We start from the raw sequence: 25182 nt of genomic DNA, 5'->3' as shown, positions 1-25182 counted from the left end.
ATAGAGGGAAAAGGCTTAAATCCAATTTTAAGGCTTAAATTCAATTTTATGATCTAATGGCCAAAGTCCCTGTGCCTCTGTACTAAAACAAGCAGGTAAAAGCTGCTCTTCCCCCTAAAGAAACTCCCATATATTCCAGGGAAGCTGAGAAGTACCAGCTGATTTATATTGCTCTTACTAGGAGTTGCATGACACAGAACAGTTCTGCCTTGTTTACAAAACAGAATTTCCCAGTAAAGCATTCCAGAAGTTCAGTACATGCAAATCTTAGAGACAGTGACTAAATACTACAATCATTATTTCCTTGAAGATAAGAAGCTTTCACTTTTAAATTGCTGGTTTATTTTCTGAATACTGTTGGCTTTAGAGGCAATGATGAGTTATTACTTCAGGTAAAACTAAATGCATGTAGATAATAATATGAATTCTTCCACAGGCCAGGAAACGGGGAAAAAATCAGAGTAATATTGCTTTTAATTTGATATAGCTGGTGTATCACATTCTGCCCTTCTTGAGCTTTGAAATATTAGAAAGCAAATGAAGCACTGCTATGTGAAATATTGCAGTGATAAAGGGGAAATGTCAATGGAGACATCCAAGACATCCAGAACTGCAAAAAACTAACCAGAATTTGTATGGGATGCTGCCATCTTGACAAGATGCTGATGAAAAAATACAGTGACACAGCTCTTATTTTAAAGCACAAAACGCTGGTGGGTTGCAGCACAGCTGTAAAGGCAGTGGATCAAGCTGCAAGCCTGAAAACCTGCACAGATGGAATGCCAAAAATGGATGCTTTAATTGTGTTTTCATGTTGAATATTGTGTTTCATAACTGCCTCCCTCCTGTAGTCACTTCAGAAAGGATTAACAGCACAGCTACTTGTTTATACTCTGTTTTCTTTAACACAAGGCATGGAAAACTCTGAAGTGCCAACCTGTGCTGCTCCCTGGACATTTCACAGGACTGAGGTTGTCTCTTTCTCCCGTGGAGCTTGAGGAGGTGAGGGCCATGTGCAGTATGCAGAATAATTCCTTTCCCAAGTACAAATGAAGCTTAAGCCAAAGGGTGATATAACAGCAAGATACAACACAGGGTGAAAATATGGAAAAAATATGGATACATATGGATATATGTATAAAGTAAATAAATATATAAATATATATATAAAGATAACCATATAAAATGCATATAATTTTATATATATATATATATTTTATTATATATATATATAATTATATGCATTTTATATGGTTATCTTTATATATATATATTTATATATTTATTTACTTTATACATATATCCATATGTATCCATATTTTTTCCATATATCCATATAGATATGCATATTTATCTCTCTCTATATATGTATATTTATCCATATATATTTTATGCATATTTTTATATATATATTTGTGTATATATGTATATATTTCTATCTGTATGTATATATACATATATACATGTATTATATATATATTATATATAATATATATACATGTATTATATATATTATATATAATATGTATATATACATATATATATACATGTGTATAATATATATATGTGTGTGTGCATATTTTTTTATATATATATATATATATATATACACATATATATGTATATGTATGAGTAGGTCTGGCAGTCAAAAATCAGAATTTCCATGCCAGCTAAGACTATTAAATTCTGATTATCCCTATGGCAACATGCAGAAACACTAGATCCTGCCTGCAGGTGTAAATGTGATAAATCTCAGACAGGTGAGGAACTGTACAAAGATTTCCATGGGGATCTGGAGCCTGGCTGTTGACAGAAGCAGGGGAGGCTCCACGGCTGAGTTCAATTTGCTTCTCCCTGTATTTGCTTCATGCTGATTCTCTGGAGTTACTGCCTCCACCCAGCTATAAAGAGTTGTTTGAACTCAATGTTGAATTAAGCAACCAACAGCACCCAACTCCCATTCCCAATGCCCTGACTCTAATAAATTTTCCAGAAGTTGTTCACAGCCAGGGCTAGTTAGGAAATGAGGGGCAGCCACTCCCCTGGATGTTCAGGTCATGCCCATGGGCACATCTACCTGTGCAAACACACCCATTACCTGTATTAAGAGAGAGGGAGAGGGGAAATAGAATATTGAAAGAACTGTTGTGTGCAGTAGTGGGGAATAAACCTGTGCAAATACATTTAAAATCAATATTTAATTCTCTTTCCAGCCTCTGCATCCACAGCTACTGACAAATCACAATGTGCTTTCCCTCACCACACTCCAAGTCACCCTGGTCTGCTTTCACACCAGGACTGATGGCAGCAGGGACAGGCAGTAAGAGTTAAACCCACAGGGTGTTTCCTCCTCAGATCAAAGCACTCCACACAAAATAGTTCAGCAAAGAAAGCTGAGGCAGATTTTGGAGTGCACTGAAATCGGCAGCAACTTTTTATTAGCCTGGAGATAAAGCAATACTGCATTGTATTGGGGTTTTTCTTTTTAAAGAAGGGAACATCTTTGTTTACAGTCATTTTTGTTTATAGAACAAGCTTGTTTTCAAAGTTTTCTTAAAAATGTAAGGACTGTTCCAAAGCATAGTTCTGGGCTGCATTTGATTAGGGCTCCTTCCTGCTTTGACAGATAAAAGGTCACTCTGCTCAACTGTGTGCTGCTGAAGGGGGTTTGGTGAAATCCCAGCAACAGGAGTGGGAAGGAGCTGCTTTGGTTTGAAGTACTGAGGAAAAGAAACACCTTTTCCCCTACCTGCATTTTTAAAAGCTCCTTGGATTGTCAGTGCTGTGGAGAGAGGCAAAGGAGTTGCTCAATCACCACAAAAAGCTCCAGTGCAGCATGGGGTGAACTTCTGTGGCCTACAAATATTCTTGGAATGGTTTGAGGGTTTCCAGTCCTGCTATAAAACTACACCCTCACTGACCTATTCCCTTTTGCCAGGCACACAGACAGGCCTTGGTTCAAGTTCAGAAAATAAACACCAGCAAGTGACTTCAGGTTTAACCACTAGAAATAAATAGTTCAAATTCCAGGGAAAGGACTGTTGTCTTCCTCTCTGCAGCAGTGGTATCCACTCCCTTTTAATGATTTGTGTTTTCCAGTTAGACAAGGCAGATTGGAAAGCATCTAAAAGAAGGATTTAGACCTTTCTTTCTCTGATCACTTTGCACAGAGCCCTTCAAAGCAATGCCCAGGCACATGTGGTCTCACAACTGAAGCTCAGGAGCTGCTGTGTGCAGAAAAGGAAACATGAAATGGAATAGGAAAGGAGAACTTGTAGGAAGAACAAAAAGGCTTGAGCCATCTGCCAGATATCACATCTCATGTCACTCCCACACACCACAATCTGTCATGAGTTCAAGTGTTGGAAGAAAATTTGGGTTTCTTCCAGGAGAGCAGCAGGGTGAGGATCACAGGAGTGCCTGCAGCCAGTGGAGATCACTGTCAAGGTCTATCCTGTGCTGGGGAAAAATATCCCTCACAGGAATAGGAACTGCTATCTGATCCTTCAGAAGTTTAATACTGACATACAGGATCTGAAACCAACCACTGAAGGCAGTTACCTGTGTCCTCCTCAGATTTTCCTCCAGTGAGAAAATGGATTGGAAGTGAACCAATACAGGCTCCTGCTGCAGATTCAAATTTGTGAAGAAATGTTGGAGTTTACACGGCGTCTGCAAGCTTCATCATGGGATCATTTCTTTTTCACAGCTAGCAAAAGATCTAGTCAGAACCTTTTCCTCCTGTCCTGTCTGGTTCACAGGCAGTGTGAATACAACCCTGTTTCTGGTGGTATTTTACAGAATCTGCACACCAGCAAACTCTACTCCTAAATAAAAGCTACACTCTGAGGCTGAGCTTCCTTAAATGCTTCCCCAACTGCTTTCCCTAGAGCCTCTCTTCAATTAAATAAACACAAGAATCACCAAGTTTTAAAAGCCAAGCCACCACTCCTACCCAGTATCAAAGCACTTCAGATGGCAGCTTCTCACCCCTTCCTGAGACCCAAGAAAAATCCTCATCACCAAAAATCCTCATCCTCATCCTGCACCACTGCACTGGCTGTCCCAGGTACAGCCCAGCAGCTTTTCACCTCACACCTTCCCTCAGAAGACTGAAATCACAGGGTTTTCATCCCAGCATGGCATCTAGGTGAACTACCAAGAAATTTGCCTACCTGTTGCTCTATTATTGACATTCAGCATCTTCCATGGAGAAAGGGAGAAGCTGTCAGCAAACCAAGCAGCTGGGCCCCACATCTGCATTTGAATGCAGAAATTCTACGTGTCCAGACACTCCAGAGAGAACCACTCACAGGGCACAGGTTAATTCTGAGTACTTTTAATGGACTGTACAGATTTCCACACCTGGTTTTGTGAAGGACATGATATTCCACATGAACATGACACCATCTGGCAGATGAACACATCTTCTGCCCCCCTGATGAAGCAACAAGTGGTCCCGTAAGGCTCTCACTGATAACTTCTCAAGAAGATGTATCTCTTGGATAATTAAAATGGAAAAGTTCTCGATGAAAAAAGCAGGATACACTCCAAATTTTGCTCCCAGGCCTCTGGAATGATTTTCACAGACACCAGTATGATCATATTGCAATGGAAGGAGCTTCCAATAATACAATGTTGACTGACACGTTTTACTTTTACTTTGCAGCATACAAAATTAACTTTTGCACTTCTTCCTACAGAGATATTCCACAAGTAGGAAGTAATGGATTAGAAGCTAGGCAAAATCCCAACCATATGAACCAAAGTTAAAGGATAAAAACAGAGAAGGCAAAATCTCAGCTAAAACCTCTCATACCCAGCAAGAATTTTTTTCTACACTCCCTTTCCCGTACCCAGGCACACTAAGTTAGTTACATTAACAGACTTTAAAAAAAAAAAGTTAAAAAAAAAAAAAAACAAAACAACTCAAACCAAAAGTAATAAAGTTGCATCCACTTTAATCAGCATGTTTCCACCTGAAAAAACAGCCTGAACACAGTAGGCAAAAAGAACATCCTGTTTCAAGCAAAAGACCATCTCCAATATTCATATAACATGCATCAGAGATTCACAGGACTGAGCCACTAACACTGTATTCTGCTAGAAAGTTTAGGTATGTTGTAAATGCATTACTTGCTGCAAACAGGATATTGCCATTTCAGCCTGCCTGAAAACCTGAATAAAACTTTAAACCAGTCCTTTTGCATAATTAATTTTTCATATAAAAACAGTCCACAGTTGGATCACTTCCTTTCCTCAAGGCAAAGGTCACAAAGCTCACAGCAGTCATAGTGATGGCTCTTCAGTCTTCATCTTTTTTTTTGCCTGTCCACTGGAACTATCCTGCAGATCCTGCTTTTTCTTCTTCTGCTGCTGTAACTTTTTCTCCTTCTTCTGCAGGTACTCATCCATGTTATCAAAGGAGGCCTTGTACAGGTGGCTGTAGCAGCTCCCTGCACCAACAAAACCTGGAGTTGGGCAAAGCAAGGTGTTTAATTAACACAGCTGTTAATTTCCTCAGAGGTCTCATTGATGACTTCCTGGACTGTAATTTTAGATAGTGGCATTCCAGTTCATTTACTGTGGTCCTATCCACTGTATCAATACCTTCCAATACCCCTAGGGGCATCAGGAGAGATGGAGAAGGATTTTCACAAAGGCATGTAGTGACAGGACAAGGAGGAATGGTCTTAAACTGAAGGTGGGCAGATTGAGATTAAATATTGGGAAGAAATTCTTGACTGTGAGGGTGGTGAGGCCGTGGCACAGGGTGCCCAGAGAGGCTGTGGCTGTCCCTGGATCCCTGGAAGTGTCCAAGGCCAGGCTGGACAGGGCTTGGAGCAACCTGGCATAGTGGAAAGTATCCCTGCCCATGGCAGGGGGATGGAATGAGATCATTTTTCATGTCCTTTCCAACCCAAACCACTCTGTGATTAAATATCAACATTTACACTGTGTAAGCCTGATTTGTGTTGGCAAGCACCTGTTCAGCATTCATCAGCCAGGCATGGCCTCCACATTAGGCTAAAAAATTCACACAGAGTCAAGCAGCTGACAGTGAAGCAAAGAGAGGCCACAGCTCTCCTCACACACTGGACACTTGCAAATTTCAGGGCTTCTGTTTTTCAGCTGCTGATGTTGCTCCCTGAGACCCAAATACTACAAAGGGAGTTGCCACCTAACTGTGCTTATCTAGCTTTTCTAGAGTATTAACTTCAAAGAAGGACAAAGGAGCAGACTTCAAATAGTCATGTTCTATAGCACATAGATTCCCAAGCCTTTGTTCCAATGTTACACCTTCTGTGAATTCAGGGTAATATTCCCCACAGCATCCCCAAGACTGCAGGTTTAGATGAGTTTAGCAGGGAACTAACTGCTATCCAAAAATCCCTCATCAGATTGTTTCTGTAGAGAATACAGAATGAGACCAGCTGGCTCGGTCCAGATTTCTAAAAAATTGTTGGAATGGCACTTGACAAAGCCAGTTATCTCCAGTTCTCATCTTTTCCCACTTACCAAAATTCACAATCTTTAAAGGACAAATAAAGAGAAATCCAGTACCTGCTAAGGTCTGGTCCTGAAGCTAAGTGTGCTGCTCCACAGAAACCCACATGCAGCATCCCCCTGCTTCTTGGCACACAAACAAATCAAGTTTCCTTCTGTGGTACCCAGCAATGCTCAAGCTTTCACTGTCAGGGGTGTTGCACTCATAGAGGCTTTACTGGCCTTTGGCCCTGGGAGAAGTTGCATGCTGCCAGTTTGAACAGCCATGCTGCTCTCCAAGTGACCAGTCTGCACTAAATCCTCTCCTGGGATCAGTTACAGCACAATGCCAAACTGGTTAATGGGTACAAGGGGGAATGGCTTCAAACTGAGAGTGGCTTTAGATTCAACATTAGGAAGAAATTCTCCCCTGTGAGGGTGGTGAGTGAGGCACTTTGAACAGACTGCCCAGAGGGGCTGTGGATGCCCCATCCCTGTAAGTGCTGAAGGCCAGGCTGGATGAGGCTCTGACCAGCCTGGACTAGTGGAAGGTGTCCCTGTCCACAGCAGAGAGTTGAACTGGGTTGTCTTTAAGGTTCCTTTCAAGCCAAACCATCCTGGGATGCTGTGATACTTCCAGATTGACCATTACATCCTAAATCCTACAGAATAAAACATCCCCCAGCTCTTGTACATCCTCAGACAGGTGAGAAAAGCTTATAAAAGGACAATATGCAAGGATTGGGACTGAACACAATGTAATGATCACTTGTTTCAGAAGACATAACTCCCTTTAAAGCACTAATTATGCATTGGAATAAGTGCTCATCAAGTGAGCCTCCCCTTACTAATTAACACTAATGAACCCTGTCATGTGAGCTGTGCTCCTTTCCCAGCTGCAGATGAGCTGGTGACTGAGTTTCCACGTGCTAATTGTGCCCAGAACCTCTCCCCCTGCCTGCTCTCTCTACTCCTCTGTGCTCATTTCCACCCAGCCCTCATCCTCCTAATTATCTGCCTGCCTGTAACTATCAAGTCTGCAGCATCTCCATGCAAACATCTCCCTTCCAAAGGAACACCTGACTTACAAAGACTGCACCACCTTAATTATAATTTAATGACCAACTTAATGAGAGCTACATGCTAAACCATCCAGTACCAGATATTAAGGAGGATTTACACCAGACTGAACATTTCTGCAGCTCTTCCATCTTTACATATGGCTACCATGAGCAGACCATAAGACTGGTGGGATCTGTACCATGTTTTTTAAGGAAGATTCCAGTCTCCCAGCAAAGTGCAGGATAGAAATTTCTGTGAATGAAGTTTCAATACCTAATTGATATTTTAGAACATGACACAGCCCTTCTCTACCCTGCAGCCACAACCACTGCTATAGTTTCAGCTGGGTGTTTTTTATAATACAAAAAATCCTGGAAACATAGGGTGAGTCTGAATGAGAAAACCAGGCATTATTTTTCTGACAGAGACTGGGAGTGGGGCAGGAAGCAAGAACAAAATGAACCAGCCAGACACAAAGCAATGTCATCTGTTGTCCCATCCAGGGTCACACCTTCCAGTCACATCAGGCTCCACGTCCTGCCCTGCCAAGGTGAGCCCATCTTTACAGCAGAGCTGTTCCATCCTGTCTCCACTGTACCTGTGATAAAGTCTCACACCCAGGCAGGAGACAAGACAACAAACACCAGTTTTTGATACCACAGCAGTAAGGCAGACTCCAGCAGCTCTGCCAGAGGCTGTTTGATGCATTCCTGTGATAAGGTGTCTATGGAAAAGTTATAAGGCTGCAATTCAGCTTTAAATACCTCCATGGTTCTGTGATAACAGAGCCCTCAACACACTTCATTATCTGCACTGACTTCCACACCAGACAGAGTGGTGAAACTGAGAAAAGACTGAGTGACTTCAAGAGCCAGCTGAACTGACCTGAACTCCAATCTTGTTCAAAATCTTATGCTTCAGCTGTAAAAACTGTATTCCCTGAACCTTTAGGCCAAATTTCTCACCTTCAAACATTGTCCAGTTGTCTTGAATGTATTTTGACATCTTCTGTAATCCCTTGTCATCAGTTACAGCCTGGGAAAAGAAGGAAGGCTGCATGTTATTTTGGGATTAACAGACAATTTCATGTTCCACAGCATGCTGAAAATGCACCAGCTCTCAGAAGTGTGTAGTGAAACAGAGCAGGTGTAAAACCTCCATGATCTCTTCCAGGCTCCTTTTTTCTAGGATTGTTATTGAAACCTGGCCTGAGAGCTCAAGTTCTGCTAGGAAAGCTTTGCCATTTGAACAAAGAAATTGATTCCCACTTGCTAATCTGTGAGGAAAAGAAATATCCCAGGGAACACATTAGGGTCAAAGAACACACTCAGAAGTTTCATTAAAACCTCTTCACAACCAGACCAAAATTAGCTGGGGACTTACAAGGATAACAAATGAGTTTCCAGTTTTTTAATAGGCAATAAAAGAGAACTTGATAGCACCTAACCCAAACCTGATTCCCTGTTCTCATTGAAAATAAAAGTAATTCCCTTACTGCTTCCAGGATGCCTTGTCCTGGAAAGGATCCCTCAGAGGCAGGCACAAGGAAAGCTGGGTGGGAAGAATTCCTGAGCAAATCCAAAGGGATTTTGTTGGTTTGTGGTTTTGGGTTTTTTTTAAATCATCAAGTGTAGCCCACAGAAAGCTCAGGCAATGGTTTAAAGCAGTGAGTGCTGACTGATCCTGCTGTGGCAGATGGCAGCTTTAGCTCAGAACAGACAGGCTGGGGTTCACAACAAGCTCCTGACACATGTGCATCACACACAGGTGAGAAGAAGAATGGGATGTGTACCTATGGCTTTTACTCCAGACAGAGAGAAAGGTGCCTTTTTAGCTTTCATGGAACAGCAAACTCCACTTCTGTTGTGGCCTCAAGACATCACCAAACACTCAGGATTTTCAGCATTAAGAAAGTACCTTCCACTGTCCATCACATGCTCTGTACATAAGAAGAGGAGCTTCCTTGTCTTCCTGCAAAATCCACAGGTCTCCCATTTCCTCAAATGCAATGTCCCAGCCTTTGTGTTTCAGGGAGATCTGCTGTTTGTAAAGCAGCTGCTGGGCACTGGCATCGAGCTGAAAGATGTAGACTGTGGGAATACTTTTGAAAGGAAAAACTTAATTACCATTATTACCAAATCCACCTACAGCCATCACTTGTACAGCAAACTACAGACACCCACTCCAATTCCAAACAGAGCCAAAGTAAAGTGGCTGGAATGAGCACTTCAAATGCTGTTTGCTTACATGATCTGAGTCAGGAGCTGTAAATACCCAAAGTGTCAAACAGCTTTTCAAGTGTTATGTGAAAGAAAAAGCAGCCAGTGCTGCCTCCTCTTTAAAAGAAAGGGTAGTAAAGGGAATTTCAGAAGGATTACTAAGGACTTTTATGAGGAGTGTTGCACTGTGACTCACTGGCCTACAGGGCTGCACTTGAAGGTAAATATACAGCTGAGCACCAGCCAAAATAAAACGTCCCCAGCTCTTGTACATCCCATCCTTGTGTTTCCTCCAGTGATGGAAAGGCATCACAAACCCTGAATCGTTTGTTTGAACCATGTTTGAATCACAAAAATTAACTGAGCCAGGTAACCCTTGCACTCCCCACTGCACTCAGAGCAAGTCCAGGACACAAAGGCTCCCTGGAAGGCCAAAGGCATTCCTGGACATCTGGAGATCCACAGTACCAAGAACTCCAGGCTCAGGGCAAGCTGCTCATGCCTTTGCAGTAGCTGTGATGATTTTAAGCATTACTCCATGTGCTCTTACCTGTCACATAGAATGGCAACATAACCACCTTGACAGCAGTAGGTTATTCTTGACACGGTGTATTTCTATTAGGAATAGAAAAAAATCATCCTTGTAAGTTAAGGCCATTTACGGGCAAAAAGTTCACATTCCATTTCACTATGAGCCTTTAAAATTTAGCAGATGTCTTAATTTACAGCAAGTTAAGCAACTTAATTACCTTCTAACTGCAGTCAAGGTTATTTTTGTACCAGTGTTTGCTGTTTTATAAAGTTTTCCACACTTCTCCCTTCCACACTGTCCTGAGATCAAATGTAAAGGTGTGAGTGAAGTACTCTTAGCAGACAAACCAAAAGATGAAGGAAAATACACCACCTCCAAACATTCTCTCCTGCAATGCTAATGACAAAAACATTGCCATTAAGCCTGCTCAGGCAGAGTATCACTCCAGCAGCTCAGACATTCCAAACACAAGCTATTAGCTGCTGCTCTGTTTGTTAAAAAACGAAGATAGTGATGCATAGCTAATATCCCCAATATCCCTGCTGTGCTGCCTCTGTTCCAACCTGAGTCTGGGTGAAGCTATCCTGCCCCATGGAAAATGTGTTCTGAACAACAAGGAAGGCCTGCCTGAGGCCATTTTCCTCATTAAAAAAAAAAAACCAAACAACAACAAAACCAACACAAAAACAACAACAAAAAAAAACCCACATCACACTCCTGTTTTATCTGAGAGAAGCAGCACCTTTGCAGCACAAACCACTCTACTTGGAATATAAAACAACTGATTTGAGGTTCCTGGAGTGGGATGAACTTGGGAGGAGTAGAAAAACTGCAAAATGATGTCCTGGGGTGCTTTTTCAAAAGTATCTATTATATAATGTGAACAGTAAAACTGCAACAGCAAAAGGCTGGTTCTCAAGTGTATTTTATAAGCAGTGACAACACCAACACTGCTGATGACTAAAACCTTCCAAGTAGAGAAGCAGAGATTTATTTTCTCTAGGGCAGGGAATATACATCTTTTTGACACTCTGCTGGCAGAATTCTGATGTATCTTCAAATATTCATTTTTTTAACCTCCACCTTCTTCCCTAACACGACACTGGTGACTGGACAGAACCTCTGGTTCACTAAGTTAGGGTAGATTTGGGAGTTACCACAGGATTTTACCCTTGCAGCTACCAGATGATGTATAGATATTGTCAGGGTGCTTGTTTCACAGTTTTGCAATCCATGTAGGAAAGCAAAACAAGCTGTACAGCTTCCAAAAATTCAAGTCAGCAAGTTTAACACCAGAAGCTAACCATTTTGTCAACAGCACATGATGCAACCACTAACAGATAAACCAACTGTGGGAAAGAAAATTAATTCATGGTATAAGAGAGCTGAAAACATTTTTTTTTTTCTCCAGCACATGAGAAAAATTGTGTGATAGGATTTCATAGGGGGAAGCAAGAACAGCATGCACACACTTTTCACTCATCTCAACCACCTGTTTGGACAGAAGAGGAGCACTTAATAAAAATATTATCAAAAGGACTGATATAGTTCAGAGCTCCTGGGAACAGATGGGACTGATCTGCTGCTACTCTGCAGAGATATGAAGTTATTAGTCCATATTTAACACTGGGACCCAGGACCCCTGTTTCACACAGACACAAAACAAGTAGCAGGTAGGATGAGTGGGCTGAAGCAGAAAGGTTCTGTGTAGCTAATGTGGCTAAATGCTGTTTCTGCAGGATGGAGCCACTTACAGCACAGCTTTGGAGTAGAACTGACAACTCCTATTTACTGTAAGCCATGAGTGGGTTCTTCAGACACTTAAAGGAACAAGCCAAAATAGATTTTATATATATATATATGTATATAAAAGCTGAAACCTGTGCTATTTATTTCTAATAACAAAGCTCTGCCTCTCTGCCTGTTGCCTGACAAACATGCAGGGAAGTGCCCACCTACACAGCCAAGAGCTTTGTTAGAGAGACAAAGGGCTCTGTGAACTTGAATTAGGCAGCAGCTCTCTCCCAACCCCACTGGAGGAAGGAGGAGGAGGCTGTTTTGATTTAAACCAGGTTTTATTCACAGCTGGAGAGAGACAAGAAAATGCTTCTTCTTTCCAAGTTCTTTCCATGTGTGGGTAACTTAAAAAATCAGCAAAATGAATGCAAGACCCACAGCAGTATCATGGTCAAGGACAGGGCTATGAAATCAGTTAAGGAAGGGCTACAAGAACATTCTGTGACAAACAGATGTTCACTTGATACTCTCTGAACTCAAGACAGTATTTATATGGCACTGTTATCAGCCTGCCAACACCTTAAAATTAACTTTTGATGTCATCTGTGAGAAGAGGTGACCCTATAAAAAATTAATGTACTGGTGCATTGGGGTAGAATTGTGCAATTTATGTTCTGGACTTTAAACAAGCTTCTGCTGTCAAGAGGATCAGATGAGGTGAAAGCTCTGAAGCAGGAAAATATTTATATAGCACTATGGAATTAAGAGAATTACTCCCATTCTAGTGGGAAAATGAACTGAGGATCTGTAAGCCATCAGCTGAAACCAATGCTACACTGCTCAAAGCACTCCTACATTCCCCAAACAGACACATATTCATCATCTGCCAAGCAAAATAAGCCCACATTTTTATTGCTCACATGACCCACCATTACTGATGATTCCATCCCCATTGAGCTTCAAGCTGTGTTTAAAGCTCCAGTGCATTCACACTGGCTATCAATGGTAAAAATGAAATGTGACAATACAAAAAAGAAAGGAAAAAAAGAAAAGAAAAAGAGAAAAAGCACTTCTATCCCCATCTGATCCCTGGCTGCAGAGTCCTTTGCACACAATGCTTGTTACAAGCTGCAAAGTGCTGGCTCAAGAGATGGTGTCCTTAAATTCACACCATGAATGTCACTCTAGGTTGGGGAGATGACCTGTGACATACCAGGATGCACAGCATGACTGAACACTGTCACCAGATGCCACCTCTGGCGTTTCTAGCACTCTGATGCCAGCAGAACACAAGTTTTTTTCACTGCAGAACACCTGTGAGAGTGAGCAATGTCCAGGATTTCAGAGAGTCAAGTCACAGGCCACCAGGTGGCTTCCAACAGCACCACCACACGTGGCAGTGGATGGAAAAACTGCAAAGCACTGCAGGAATAAGGTTTATTACTTCATTACTGTGTTCTATTTATTAACCCACAGTCTATGGGCTTTCCCTTTCTGTCTCTGCTTACTCACACTGGGGTAAAGAAGCTAAATGGAGACTCCTCAAGCAAAGGGCACCTCCAATTTCTCCTGAGGTTATATCAGCATGAGGAATATCTTATGGAAGGGATTTTATGGAGGGGAGACAAGGCAAATATTACTAAACTACATTTAAAAATATTCTAAGAGAGTTGGAGAGGTTCTCTTAGATCAGCTCCTACCTGCAGCAACAAGTTTTTTGACATTTGTTTATCCAGTGCTACATTCAAGGTTTATTATACAGTTCAATATTATTTTTTATTAACTTGTTTGGAATCAGTGGAATTAGGATTCAGTGTCAGATCAAGCACTGCTAATTTACTCACAAGCCGTCTTAACATTGCTAAGCCAGTCTAAGGAACAAATAGCATTTTTAATATTAATCCTAGAATCCCCCACTTCAGTTAGTTGCTTACTTGTCCTCAGTGATCCTACAAATCTAGAAGGCAAACTGTTTTAAAATAAACCCATTATTCCCCCTAATACAAATGCTCAAATCCTGCTGCACCCAAAGTATCAGTGGATATCAGTTAGATGGGCTTGTCACCCAATCTTGTACATTTTTCACTGGCCAAAAACCCCAAGAACAGCTTTTTCAATGATTTCAAGCCCTGGCATCAAGGTGAAAAGAGGCAGAGACCTTGTGAATGTGTGTGAGAGGTGTGTGCCTCAGGTGTGTTTTCAAGAAGACTCCAGGGTCCAAGGAGCAGGTTAAATTGTCCATATGGACATCACCCTGAACCTCTGCTAACAGGAACCCAGGAGCCCAAGCCTTGGCCAAACCCAAGATTTCCAGTATGTAAATGGGACAGCTGTGATCAAAGAGGCTCCCAGCTGCTGGGAGGTGAAGCACAACACATTTCCACCACCAAAACCACCACACAGAGGGGGGGAAAGCAGAATTTTCAGTTCAGTTTCTGCCTGGATATGGATTCCACAGTGGATTTGCCTGCATGGCTTCCCAGTCACTGACAACTGGGAGGCAGCTGTGGTCTGCAGGGAAAGAAGCATTCTTAGAGATTCACATGAAAAATCACACACAGCAGGATGGGTGGTGAGGAGAACTCAAACAACCCAGCAGATGAGTAGGTGGTTAAATTCCATGCATGCAGCAGGGACAAGGACAGTGCTATTTCACTGCTAATTGGTCTTATGGCACATTAAATGACAAAAATAAAAAAAGAAACAAAACTACATTTCAAGCACTACCAAAACAACTGCTCACATCAGGTGAGGATCTCAAATCACAGCAGCACCACAAACTTGTGTGTGTGAGACTGCTGATGTACAGACTGGAAGCTCAGGAGAGCTCCAGTTTTTGTAGGACTCACACATTTAAATTCTGGACACTGTCCAGCTGCAAGAGAACCTAAAATAACAAGGCCAGAGTTTTGACTCCACAGGGCACTATTGCAGGTCACTGGTTAAAAATATTACAAAGCTTCTTTTTGCTCAGAAAAATTGCAGCTTTAACACTTGAAATTCTAAGCATTTCAAAAAAATGGGTGAATGTTTAGATCTTCCCAGTGTCACAGGTTGTTTTCTGCTTAGGAGACTAGAACACCTGGGGTTTTGGAGAAAAAATTTCAAGTGAAGGCTTTGTCCACTGTGCAGAACTTAAATTTGGGAAGAATTAGAAGCAGCTTCTTTTGATCAGTGCTTGGCACAGTTTAGAAATTCACACAAAACACAGGAATGGATTTCAGGGACCGTCTTCCCAAAATCCCAGACTGTTGTAACAGCTTTTTTAAGTTCTAAAGCCAGTGACAGAAGGGGAAATGCAACCAAGACGTTTGGCAGTGCCAAGGATCAGGAGCACAGCAAAAGCACTGGCACTCATGGACATACCTGGTCTGGTTTGGTTGCCTGAGGCCCACAGATGGTACTCAGCTGACAGCAGTGCACTTCTTCTCCACTTTTATACTGCCAAAGTCTCAGAGTGGAGTCCTGGACAGGTGGAAGTGGACACAAGTCTGTTACTATCAGCACTCAGGCAAAGAGAGGCCATTCCTGGCCTTCAGCTAAACCCTGTTTCCCTGAAGAGCTCCCCACAGAAGCTGCTAAATAGTCACCTAGTTAAGACCTCAAATTGCAGATAAAGCATTTTAATTAACATAATTTCCCCCTGCATTCTAAATTATTCAATCATGCTAATTTTAATTCTCCTTTTGAAGTGGAAATTGGGGAGCTGGAGGAGGGCATTTCAAGCCTGTCTCAAACAGCACAGTCATGCATGTGCTCAGCATTTTAATGGCAATTCTTCCAGGCTGCCCTTCTCTGCCCCATGCTCTTGTTATCAACCAAATTGTCATTTGATTTAGCAACCTCCTGAAGAGAGACTAAACACCTCTCTGGAACAACAAAGCCAAGAGCATTTGCTAGGAGTGAAATACAGCCATGTGCAGCACTAGCACTAGAGCTGCTTCAATAATTAAGAGGGACAAGAGCCTTAGGGAAGCAAGAACAGCAGCTGAAATCAAATGGCAGGAGTTACTGTGATCTTCACAGGAAATATTATTTGTTTCCTGTGCAGTTTTGGTAGTCTGGGGAACAAAGAATATTGTTTCCCTTCTTTTAGGCCAGCTCCATCTCTGTACAGATGTGGCATGGCAGCAGGATGCCATCAGTTCAGGAAAAGGGCTGGGGAGGGAAGGGAGGGAACATTGATCTCTACAGTTCTCACCCAAGAAGGCAATGTCTGTGCTCCAGAGCAAGAGTTAATGGTAATTTCACAATCCCAAAGATGCCTTTTACTATAAGCACAGTAAAAGGTTCTTAGTGATCCAGCAACAGAATGGCTGAACACTGAACAGAATCAAGAAAAAGGGGGCAGGAGAAGGAGGAGGGAGGTCATGCTGCAAACCATGAGAGATTATTCCAAGTATCCCAATCAATTTGGCCAAAACACAAGTATAAAGAATAATTTAAAAACCCAAACATATAAAAAACCAACACTTTTTGGAAGAAATTGCAATACATACCCCAGAAGCTGACAACAGCAGGTCAGGACAGTTGGGTATTACAAGTATTTTGCTTACAAATCTAAAGGAAAAGCAGTCAAAAGTTGAACTCTCTTGCTTGACACCCTGATCTTTAAACACACACAGTAAGAGAAAACAGCAGTTTTAAAGAGAACCTTACAATAAACAAACAGATTTTCCACATCAAGATAATTAGGAGGAAGAAGAAAATGTCACCAGTACTTAGTAAACATGCACTACACAAGCTACTGACTTTCTACTTAATAAAGAATTACATTTCCCCATTTGCACTCAGGAAATTCTACTGACTTCCTCCCAGCTGAGAACACTGTCATTTAGATCAAAAAGTGCCAATGGAGACAGATTTACTCAGGTAGCAAATTCCCCTTTCTCAGTTCATGATGCACATTAAAAACATGAATCAACAGATCCTTTAAAACAGAGCAGTGATGGCTCAGGCTCCAGAGCACCACATCTCCCCAGACACAGTTGGGACATGATTTTAAAGGAATCTTTAGACAATTTTAATGTGGCAGTTTACCAGTGCCTACATTCAGCCAGAAGTTCTGTTTTCCAGAAGTTGGTGATCCTGTTTTGTCTTTGGTGAGCGGTGGTGACCTGAACTTCTGGGGATCATTATTATCTCAGAGCTCAAACACAGTGAGCTGAGCAGAACATGACCTGAATGGGACAGTCTTGCCTTTGAAAACAGGCACAGCTTTAAAGCCACAGAGTGAAAAAATAAAAGGAAGAGATTTGATCACTGTAATACAAACTTCCAGGACAAAGCAGGCACAACAGATCCAGAAAGAATCACCATGAGCCCCACTAAGAGAAAAAATCCAGGACTGTGAAATGAGACAATTATTGCTTTATGTAACCCTTTTTTATTAATTTCTAATTTAAATATTTAATTTTGGAATACATTTCAATTAATTTATACTGCTTTTCACCCTCCAACCACCAATGAACACCTTGGACACTTCCAGGGCTGGGACATCCACAACTTCCCTGGGTAACCTGTGCCTCACCACCCTCACAGTAAAGAATTTTTTCTTAATATCTAATTTAAACCTACTCTCTGTCAGCTCAAAGCCATTCCCCCTTGTCCTGTCACTCCAAGCTCTTACAGAGCCTCTCCATCTTCTTGAATGTATTTCATAGTGCAGCCTCCAGCACACTGCAGTCTGGTGTCCAGGCAGATATGTTCTATCCACCCTGGTGACACAGCCAGGTTTTTTTGTCTTACCACAGAACCTAACCAGTCTGAGTTCTGCATTGAGATGCCATAAATTTAATTAGAATATGTTCAAACCTCTAAAGACAGTTCCTAGGGATTTCCCTTCCTAAGACTAAGAGAGGCTCCATCCTGAGCTAGCCATTTCTGGAGCCTCTTGTGACCAGCATGTGGAGGGAGATGATTCTGCTCCTCTGCTCTGCTGAAGCCCCAGAGGTTGTGTCTGGACTCCTGGCTACAAGGAGGACATGGACTTGTTGGAGCAGGTCCAGAGGAGGCCACAAACACAAGCAGAGGGCAGGGAAAGAAGTGTTTTTAGAGATTGACATGAAAAATCACACACAGCAGGATGGGTGGTGAGGTGTAATCAACCCAGCAGATGAGCAGGTGGTTTAATTCCATGCATGCAGCAGGGACAAGGACAGTGCTATTTCACTGCTAATTGGTCTTATGGCACATTAAATGACAAGAAAAAAAACTACATTTCAAGCACTACCAAAACAACTGCCCACATCAGGTGAGCATCTCAAATCACAGCAGCACCCCAAATTTCTATGAGACTGCTGATGTAGAGGCTGGAAGCTCAGGAGAGCTCCCAGGGTGCACCTCTGCTGTGAGGAAAGGCTGAGAGAACTGGGGGCTGTGAAGCCTGGAGAAGGCTCTGGGCAGACCTTACTGCAGCCTTCATAAAGGGGGCTTTATAAAAGAGATGGGGACAGACTTCTTTAGAAGGACCTGTTGCAATAGGAGGAGGGATAACAGGTTTAAACTCACTGTAGACTCAGACTAGATATAAGGAAAAAAATTTTTTACAATGAGGCTGGTGAAACACAGGTTATGCAGAGAGGTGGTAGAGCCCAATCCCTGGAAACATTCAAGGCCAGCTAGGACAGGGCTCTGAGCAACCTGATCTTGCTGAACATGTCCCTGCTCATGGCAGGGGGTTGGACTGGGTGACTTTTAAAGGCCATTCCATGACTCCACCACAGACCAAGCTGTTGTTTAATGTATTCATGGCAGGGGGTTGGACTGGGTGACTTTTAAAGGCCTCTTTCCACCCAGGCCATTCCATGACTCCACCACAGAGCAAGGTGCTGTTTAACATGATTTGAGGAGATTTCACCCACTGGGAGTGGATGGAGGTGGCTGTGCAGGGAATGGCTGCACACAGGCACACAAGGCACTCACTCTCTGTGTCCCATGCAGTAGGACACAATGCTGTAGGGAGCCTTGGTCAAGCTGACTCTGATCTTCTCATCTCTGTCTGCAGTCAGGATATATTGGTCATCAGCACTCAGGGCCTGTTGGCAGAGGGAGAGCTTTAGTGCCCAGCAGTTCAAGGCTTGAAATTCTCCTTAACTAAGAAAAAAAAAAAATCTCCTCACCCCAAAAGGCAGGTATAGACACAAAGCCACTTTTTTCCACCAACAATGGGAGGCTAAATCTTTGTGACAGTAATGTTCTCACTCACTAAGACGAGCAACACTGACTTCTAGGTCCAGTGAAAGCCACTGAGCCCCAACAGTAGAGCTGCAAGACCCCTTGCATCTTAAAATGAAACTCATCACATCAAAGAGCTGAGCTGACATGGCAGAGTGGATGAACTCCCACAGACACTCTGTCACCAAGACTTCTGTGACTGTAACATGAAGACTTTTTCAACACCCATAAGCTTTTTTCCTTACCAAACTCTGCCAACACAAACTCAGTAGGAAGAAATCTGGACCACATTTCATTTATATAATTAAAAAAAATATAAAAAGCAAACCAGAAATCTGGGACAAGAGCAACAATGAGAGCACAAGCAGGAATGCAGGTTTGTAAATACACACACTTACCACATCCATTAGCAGAGAGACATGACCCAGCTCAAGTTTTCCATCAGCTTTAGGTTCTGTTATTGAGTAAGAATAGACATCACCAGACTTATCTGCAACAAAAATCTTATCCTCTGCAGCTGTGATAACCAGGGATGTGCATCTCCTGTTCACAAACCTGAAAGACAAATGGCACAGCTTGAACAGCTCTGGATGGCAGCTTCAGCAAGCCTGAAGTTAAACAGACCAAGAGGCTGGGCAAAAAGTTCTCAGATGCAACATTACTGAAATGGCAGCAATGAGAGTAACACTAAGGGGCTGAAATGGCACTTTTGAGCCCAGTAAATGAGTGACTGATGTAATAGCAAACACCTGGGCTGGGGAGAGGAACAGGAGACCATTAAAAGCTGCATGACTGCATTTTGCTTTGGTATTTTCTCAACTGAGCACCTCACCCAGGCAGCATGCCAGGATTCTAATGAAGGCTGGTAGACTTCCTTGCACTCTACATCATAAAAACATGAGTTAAACACCTAGAAAAGACAAGGCAGGATTTGTCCTATTAGGAGTCCTTTATAGCAACACTTTTAGAAACTGTGTAGGAGCTACTCCAGTTACCACTCCGTACTGCAAAGGGAAGCCCTTGATGGAGAGCCTTGGAACTCTTTTCTCCTCATATCCCAAGTCACAGAGCCACAGGCTCTGTGCTCCTTGTCCAGACAAAGCTCTGAACTTGAACTCTGAGTTTCCCTCATCATCTGCCACCATCCCATAGTTCCAGTTGCCAGTGTAGTAGGTATCAGCTTTCTTACAACTACTCAGATCAACATAAGAACCACAGATGCCAGAAAACACATCCTGAGTGCTAGCACAGGACTGTGGGCACCAAGGATCATAGGAATGGATATTGATATTCACCTACTCTGAAATTCAGTGGCCATGTGGAGGGGCAAGAGGACAATACACTATGCTTCAGGTAAGAAGAGAGAAATTCCCAGACTTTTTAGTGGCTGTTTAAAGGAACATCACAACAACAGGATCACAGGCAACACAGCTCCAAAAAAGGTTACTCTGCCAACCAGAAAGTCCTGCTCCAAGTTCACTGTACCACCTGTGATCTTGAGCACAAAGATTCAAAAGTTCCCCTTTGTGTGACACAAGCTGACTCCAAAGGCCAGCACTGTGTGAGACCTTTACACAGCTTGCTACAAAACACCAACACAAGTCACATAGCTCAAACTTTGGTATTGTTATCCATGCAGAAAGCCTTTTTCCTGTATTCCCCTTTTCCTAATATGAGGTAATGACATTCCAAAAAAATCTGTGGTCCTAGTTAAACTTTCAGCAGAAACTAAACACCAAACCATTATTCAGTGGCATGGTTACAGGCAAGACACACACAAGGCTGGGCAGCAGGGAAGGCAGGACACAGAATGAACAGAATTTCTGGTTTTATCATAGAACATCCTGAGCTGGAAGGGACCCACAAGGATTACTGAGTCCAACTCCTGGCCCTGCAGAGGACACCCCAACAATCCCACCATGTGCCTGAGAGCATTGTCCAAACCCTTCCTGAGCTGTGTGAGCCTTGGAGCTGTGAGCACTTCCCTGGGGAGCTGTTCCAGTGCTCAACCACTCTGGGTGAAAAACCTTTTCCTAATACCCAACCTAAATGTCCCCTGGCACAGCTTCATGCCATGGTCACTTCCTCACTACAACACTTTAACCCCAAGGGTCCATCCTGTATCCTACACACAGAGCCAAGCTACAGAGACTTGAATTGTTTTGCAACCAGGGTCTCACATTTGTCAGAGACCAACAGAAGCAGAGATGCCACATGCTCAGGTACTTTCTCAGGAAGCCCTTCACAATCCTGGTTTTTCTACAGAGAATTGTCACAAGCAGCAGCAGAAAACTTGGAACTGGAGGACCTCTGGTGGACAGCTACAGGCTGTTTCCTCAAGAGGAATGTACTGAAGAAAAGCAGCTGCAGCATCTCTAAAGACATGCTTTTTGAAAAGATCACAAGTTTTTAGAAAGTTCACAAACTCCCCAAAACTCCTCAAAATCAGAAGGAACAGAGAATGCACTCACTGAACTGCTTGGCATCAGTCTTACAGCCCCAACCCCAGTGTACCAGGAGTGGGCAGAGTTTTAGTTCTTAAAGATAAAAAACACTGTGTTTAGGATAAGGAAAGATATTATCCTTCCTTGGACAGTGATATTAAACATCTGCACTCCCATTTTTGGTGAGGGGAAGACCACACATCAATTTTTGACAAATACTCTGAATACCCAAAACCATTAAATTTATCTGTGTGAAGGAATTAAAAAAAATAAATAAAGGAAGCTGAGTAATAACAAATATCAACATCCTAAATAATCCAATTTTAGAACTCTAAATCCATCAGCCATAACTCCAGTTCCTTACCTGACACTAAGACATTCCCAGGAAGGCTTTGTCTGGAACAGAATCAGGCGTTTGTTGTCATCTGTCAAGGCAAAATAACCTCCTGATGGGGAGAAGGCAAAAGCCAGGATGTCATCACTTCCTTTATCTGTCCCTTTTCCATCCTGCCTAATAGAGAGAAGGGGACCAACAGTTCACAACCTGATAGCTACAACATTCCCTCAGGGGGTTGTTCCCAAACCACCAGGAGTGTGAGGAACTAAGTAAAACTTTGTATTAAATGCTTTTATTTCTGCTTGAAATGTTGGGCCAACATGGACATTAATGCAAAGAAATGAACCAAGACAAAGGAAACTGTCAAGTCTAAGCCTGGATCAAAGCCTGTTTAGAAAACAAAAATTTTCTAAAAAGTTTTCTAAAGCTTTTCTAAAAACAAGATGCTGGCACATCTTGATATAAATTATGAGGAAAACAGTAAAATGTTTCTTGTTTGCCTACAAGTAAAACAATGTCCAGTGCTTGAATTTAAACTAAGAAAAATACTTTTTTGTGTATTTTGAATTCTCATGACTTATAGAACAGATCTGGAGGAGTACTTATGTAAGTGGTTTGTGGGTTTTTTTGGTTTTAGATGTCTAACAAAAAATGCAGGACTTTTCCACAAATGTCTTGACTGACAAGAGACAGAATTATTGAATTTGATTTTGCCACTGCTGTTTTTATTTTAGAAAAAAAGAGAAAAAAGGTGCACAGTAGAATGAAACTCTGGATGAAACAGAAATTAAAACCAGATCCATACATATCCATCAGGGTTAGCAAAACCAACCCTTCACCTGCTCAAGGAGTTATCCTGTGGCTTCCTTCTAGTGCCTTCACAGCCACACAAGCTCAGGGATGCACCCTCCAGAAAAGAGCAGATTTTCTCACCCTTTCTCTCCTAAGGGCTGCTTCTCTGCACTGCTGCAATCGTACACGAAGAGACTCTCATCACTGCAAGGAAAAACAAACCCAAAATTACTGGAACAACCATGCTTAACTATGGAGAGTGGCAACTCTTTTGTAAAACTCTCTCATTTTAGTTATTAGGCACAACTGCCCCCCATCTTAGAACCACCTCTGCCCAAGTGGGCTCCCAGAGTGCTACAGCTGTGGCAGAAGCTTAAAATTTTGGACTGTGTGCACGTGTCAAAAAGGAAATCCTCCCCTGCTGGTGAAGTAACCCTGTATTTTGCATAAATGTTATTTCTGTCAGACTCAGCACATCTGCCAGTAGCATTTACCCAGTCACAGAATCACAGATGGGTCAGGCTGGAAGGGACCACAGTGGGCCACCAGGTCCAACCCCTCTGCTCCAGCAGGGCCATCCCAGAGCACACAGCACAGGACTGTGTCCAGATGGTTCTGCAATATCTCTAGAAAGGGAGACTCCACAGCCTCTCTGGACAATCTGTCCAGTGTTTGGTCACTGCACAATAGAAAAGTTCTTCCTCATGCTCAGGTGGAGCTTCCTGGGCATCAGTTTCTGCCCCTTGCCTCTTGTCCCACTGCTGGGCACCACAGAGCAGAGCCTGGCCCATCCTCTGACACCTCACAGAACCTCAGAATCATCTGGGTTGGAAAGCACCTCTGGAGATCACTCAGTGACCTCTGGAGATCACCCAGTCCAACCCCCTGCCCAGGCAAGGTCACCTGGAACAGTGACACAGGGATGTGTCCAGATGGCTCTGGAATGGCACCAGAGACTCCACACCCTCCCTGGGCAGCTGTTCCAGAGCTCTGCCACCCCCATGTAAAGAACTTCTTCCTTCTGTTGAGGTGGAACTTCTTGTGTTTTATTTTATGGCCATTGCTCCTCACCCTGTCACTGGGCAGCAGGAGCTGGAAAGAGTCTGGCACCATCCTTTTGTCACCCACCTTGGAGATATTTACATGCACCTTCTTTATGGACATAAAATACACCATTATTATACATGTATATATGTGTGTGTATATATATATACACAAAATAATATTGTATACATTCTAGGCATTTATAGTTTTAGATATAAAGCATGTTTTATGCATAATAATATAGTTTTATGCATATTAATGTGGTTTTATGTATAATAATGTATTTTTATGTATAATAATATATGCTTTCTATAAAAGTTATATACACATACACACTATGTTATATATATACAATATATATGTATATATATGTGTGTGTACATAAATATAAAATAATATTGTATACATTCTAGGCATTTATAGTTTTAGGTATAATGCATGTTTTATGCATAATGTGATTTTATGCACAAAAATGTGGTTTTATGAATAATAATGTAGTTTTATGTATAATAATACATACTTTCTGTTAGGTACACATATACACTATTTTATATATATATGTATAAATATATGTATGTGTACATATATATAGGGTGTGTGTATATCTATATATAAAATAATATTGTATACATTCTAGGCATAGTTTATGGTTTTATAGTTTATATATATATAAACTATATATAGTTTATAGTTTTAGGTATAATGCATGTTTTATGTATAACAATGTCAGTTTATGTATAATAATGTGGTTTTATGTATAATAAGATATGCTTTCTATAAGTTATGTACACATATACACTGTGTTATACAGCTATAACATATATGTATATATATATGTGTGGACACACATATATATGTATATATATGGTGTGTGTTTATCTATATATTCTCTATGCTACAGTTTACCTGGGGAGGCAAACCATGACGGAAAACCGCCAAGGCTGAAAAGTTCCAAAGTGCTGTTTCTGTACTAGAAAACGCTGCCGAGGAGCCGGGAAAGGCACGACCCGCAGCAGGGCCAGCAGCTCCGGCACTGCCCCAGCACCTCCCCTCAGCCCACACGGGCCCCTGCGAGCCCCCTCAGGGGGCACCGGGCGGCCTCGGCCGCTCGGACTCGCCCGGCCGCCCCCTTCCCGCAGTGTCCCGGCCCCGCACGCCCCGCACTGACCCGCCGTGGCCGGGCCGCGCCGCCAGCAGCCGCCCCCCGCCGCTCGCCACCGCCAGGGCCCCGCGCAGCGCCAGCGCCGGCCGGGCCCCGGGGCTGCGCCCGCCGCCATCGCCGCCCGCCATGCGCCCGCGCCGCCACGCGCGCGATTGCGTCACCGCGCACCGCGCTGACGTCACCCCGAGCCC

At 42.5% G+C, this 25182-nt stretch overlaps 1 protein-coding gene across 2 annotated transcripts; it reads right to left on the bottom strand.

Moving 5' to 3' along the window:
- Nucleotides 1–4323: 4323 nt before the first annotated feature.
- WDR4 (WD repeat domain 4) lies at nucleotides 4324–25119 on the bottom strand. Of its 2 annotated transcripts, none has more exons than XM_066545531.1 (11): nucleotides 24998–25119; nucleotides 22927–22989; nucleotides 22021–22167; nucleotides 19611–19767; nucleotides 18961–19073; nucleotides 16536–16596; nucleotides 15403–15501; nucleotides 10318–10382; nucleotides 9466–9649; nucleotides 8514–8583; nucleotides 4324–5471 (listed from the first exon to the last, which is right to left on the bottom strand). In XM_066545531.1, the coding sequence occupies exons 1-11, from the start codon at nucleotides 25117–25119 to the stop codon at nucleotides 5290–5292; spliced, it is 1263 nt and encodes a 420-aa protein (XP_066401628.1). In that variant the 3' UTR covers nucleotides 4324–5289. The 2 variants fall into 2 exon arrangements, with proteins under 2 accessions (XP_066401628.1, XP_066401629.1); XM_066545532.1 differs by lacking the exon at nucleotides 24998–25119 and adding an exon at nucleotides 24736–24767.
- Between the last annotated feature and the right edge of the window lie 63 nt (nucleotides 25120–25182).

This window comes from Molothrus aeneus, chromosome 2, assembly GCF_037042795.1.
Source record: "Molothrus aeneus isolate 106 chromosome 2, BPBGC_Maene_1.0, whole genome shotgun sequence".
Lineage (NCBI taxonomy): Eukaryota > Metazoa > Chordata > Aves > Passeriformes > Icteridae > Molothrus > Molothrus aeneus.
The sequence above is the reverse complement of the archived record's forward strand: the minus strand, read 5'-3'. Positions and strand labels throughout refer to the sequence as shown.

Coding starts and splice junctions, on each gene's coding strand:
- WDR4 (XM_066545531.1), bottom strand. CDS start 25,119: ATGGCGGGCGGCGATGGCGGCGGGCGCAGCCCCGGGGCCCGGCCGGCG. Junction 19,768..22,020: donor TGGGAATGTCTTAGTGTCAG/GTAAGGAACTGG, acceptor TTTGTCTTTCAG/GTTTGTGAACAGGAGATGCA. Junction 10,383..15,402: donor AGGCAACCAAACCAGACCAG/GTATGTCCATGA, acceptor TATTCCTAATAG/AAATACACCGTGTCAAGAAT.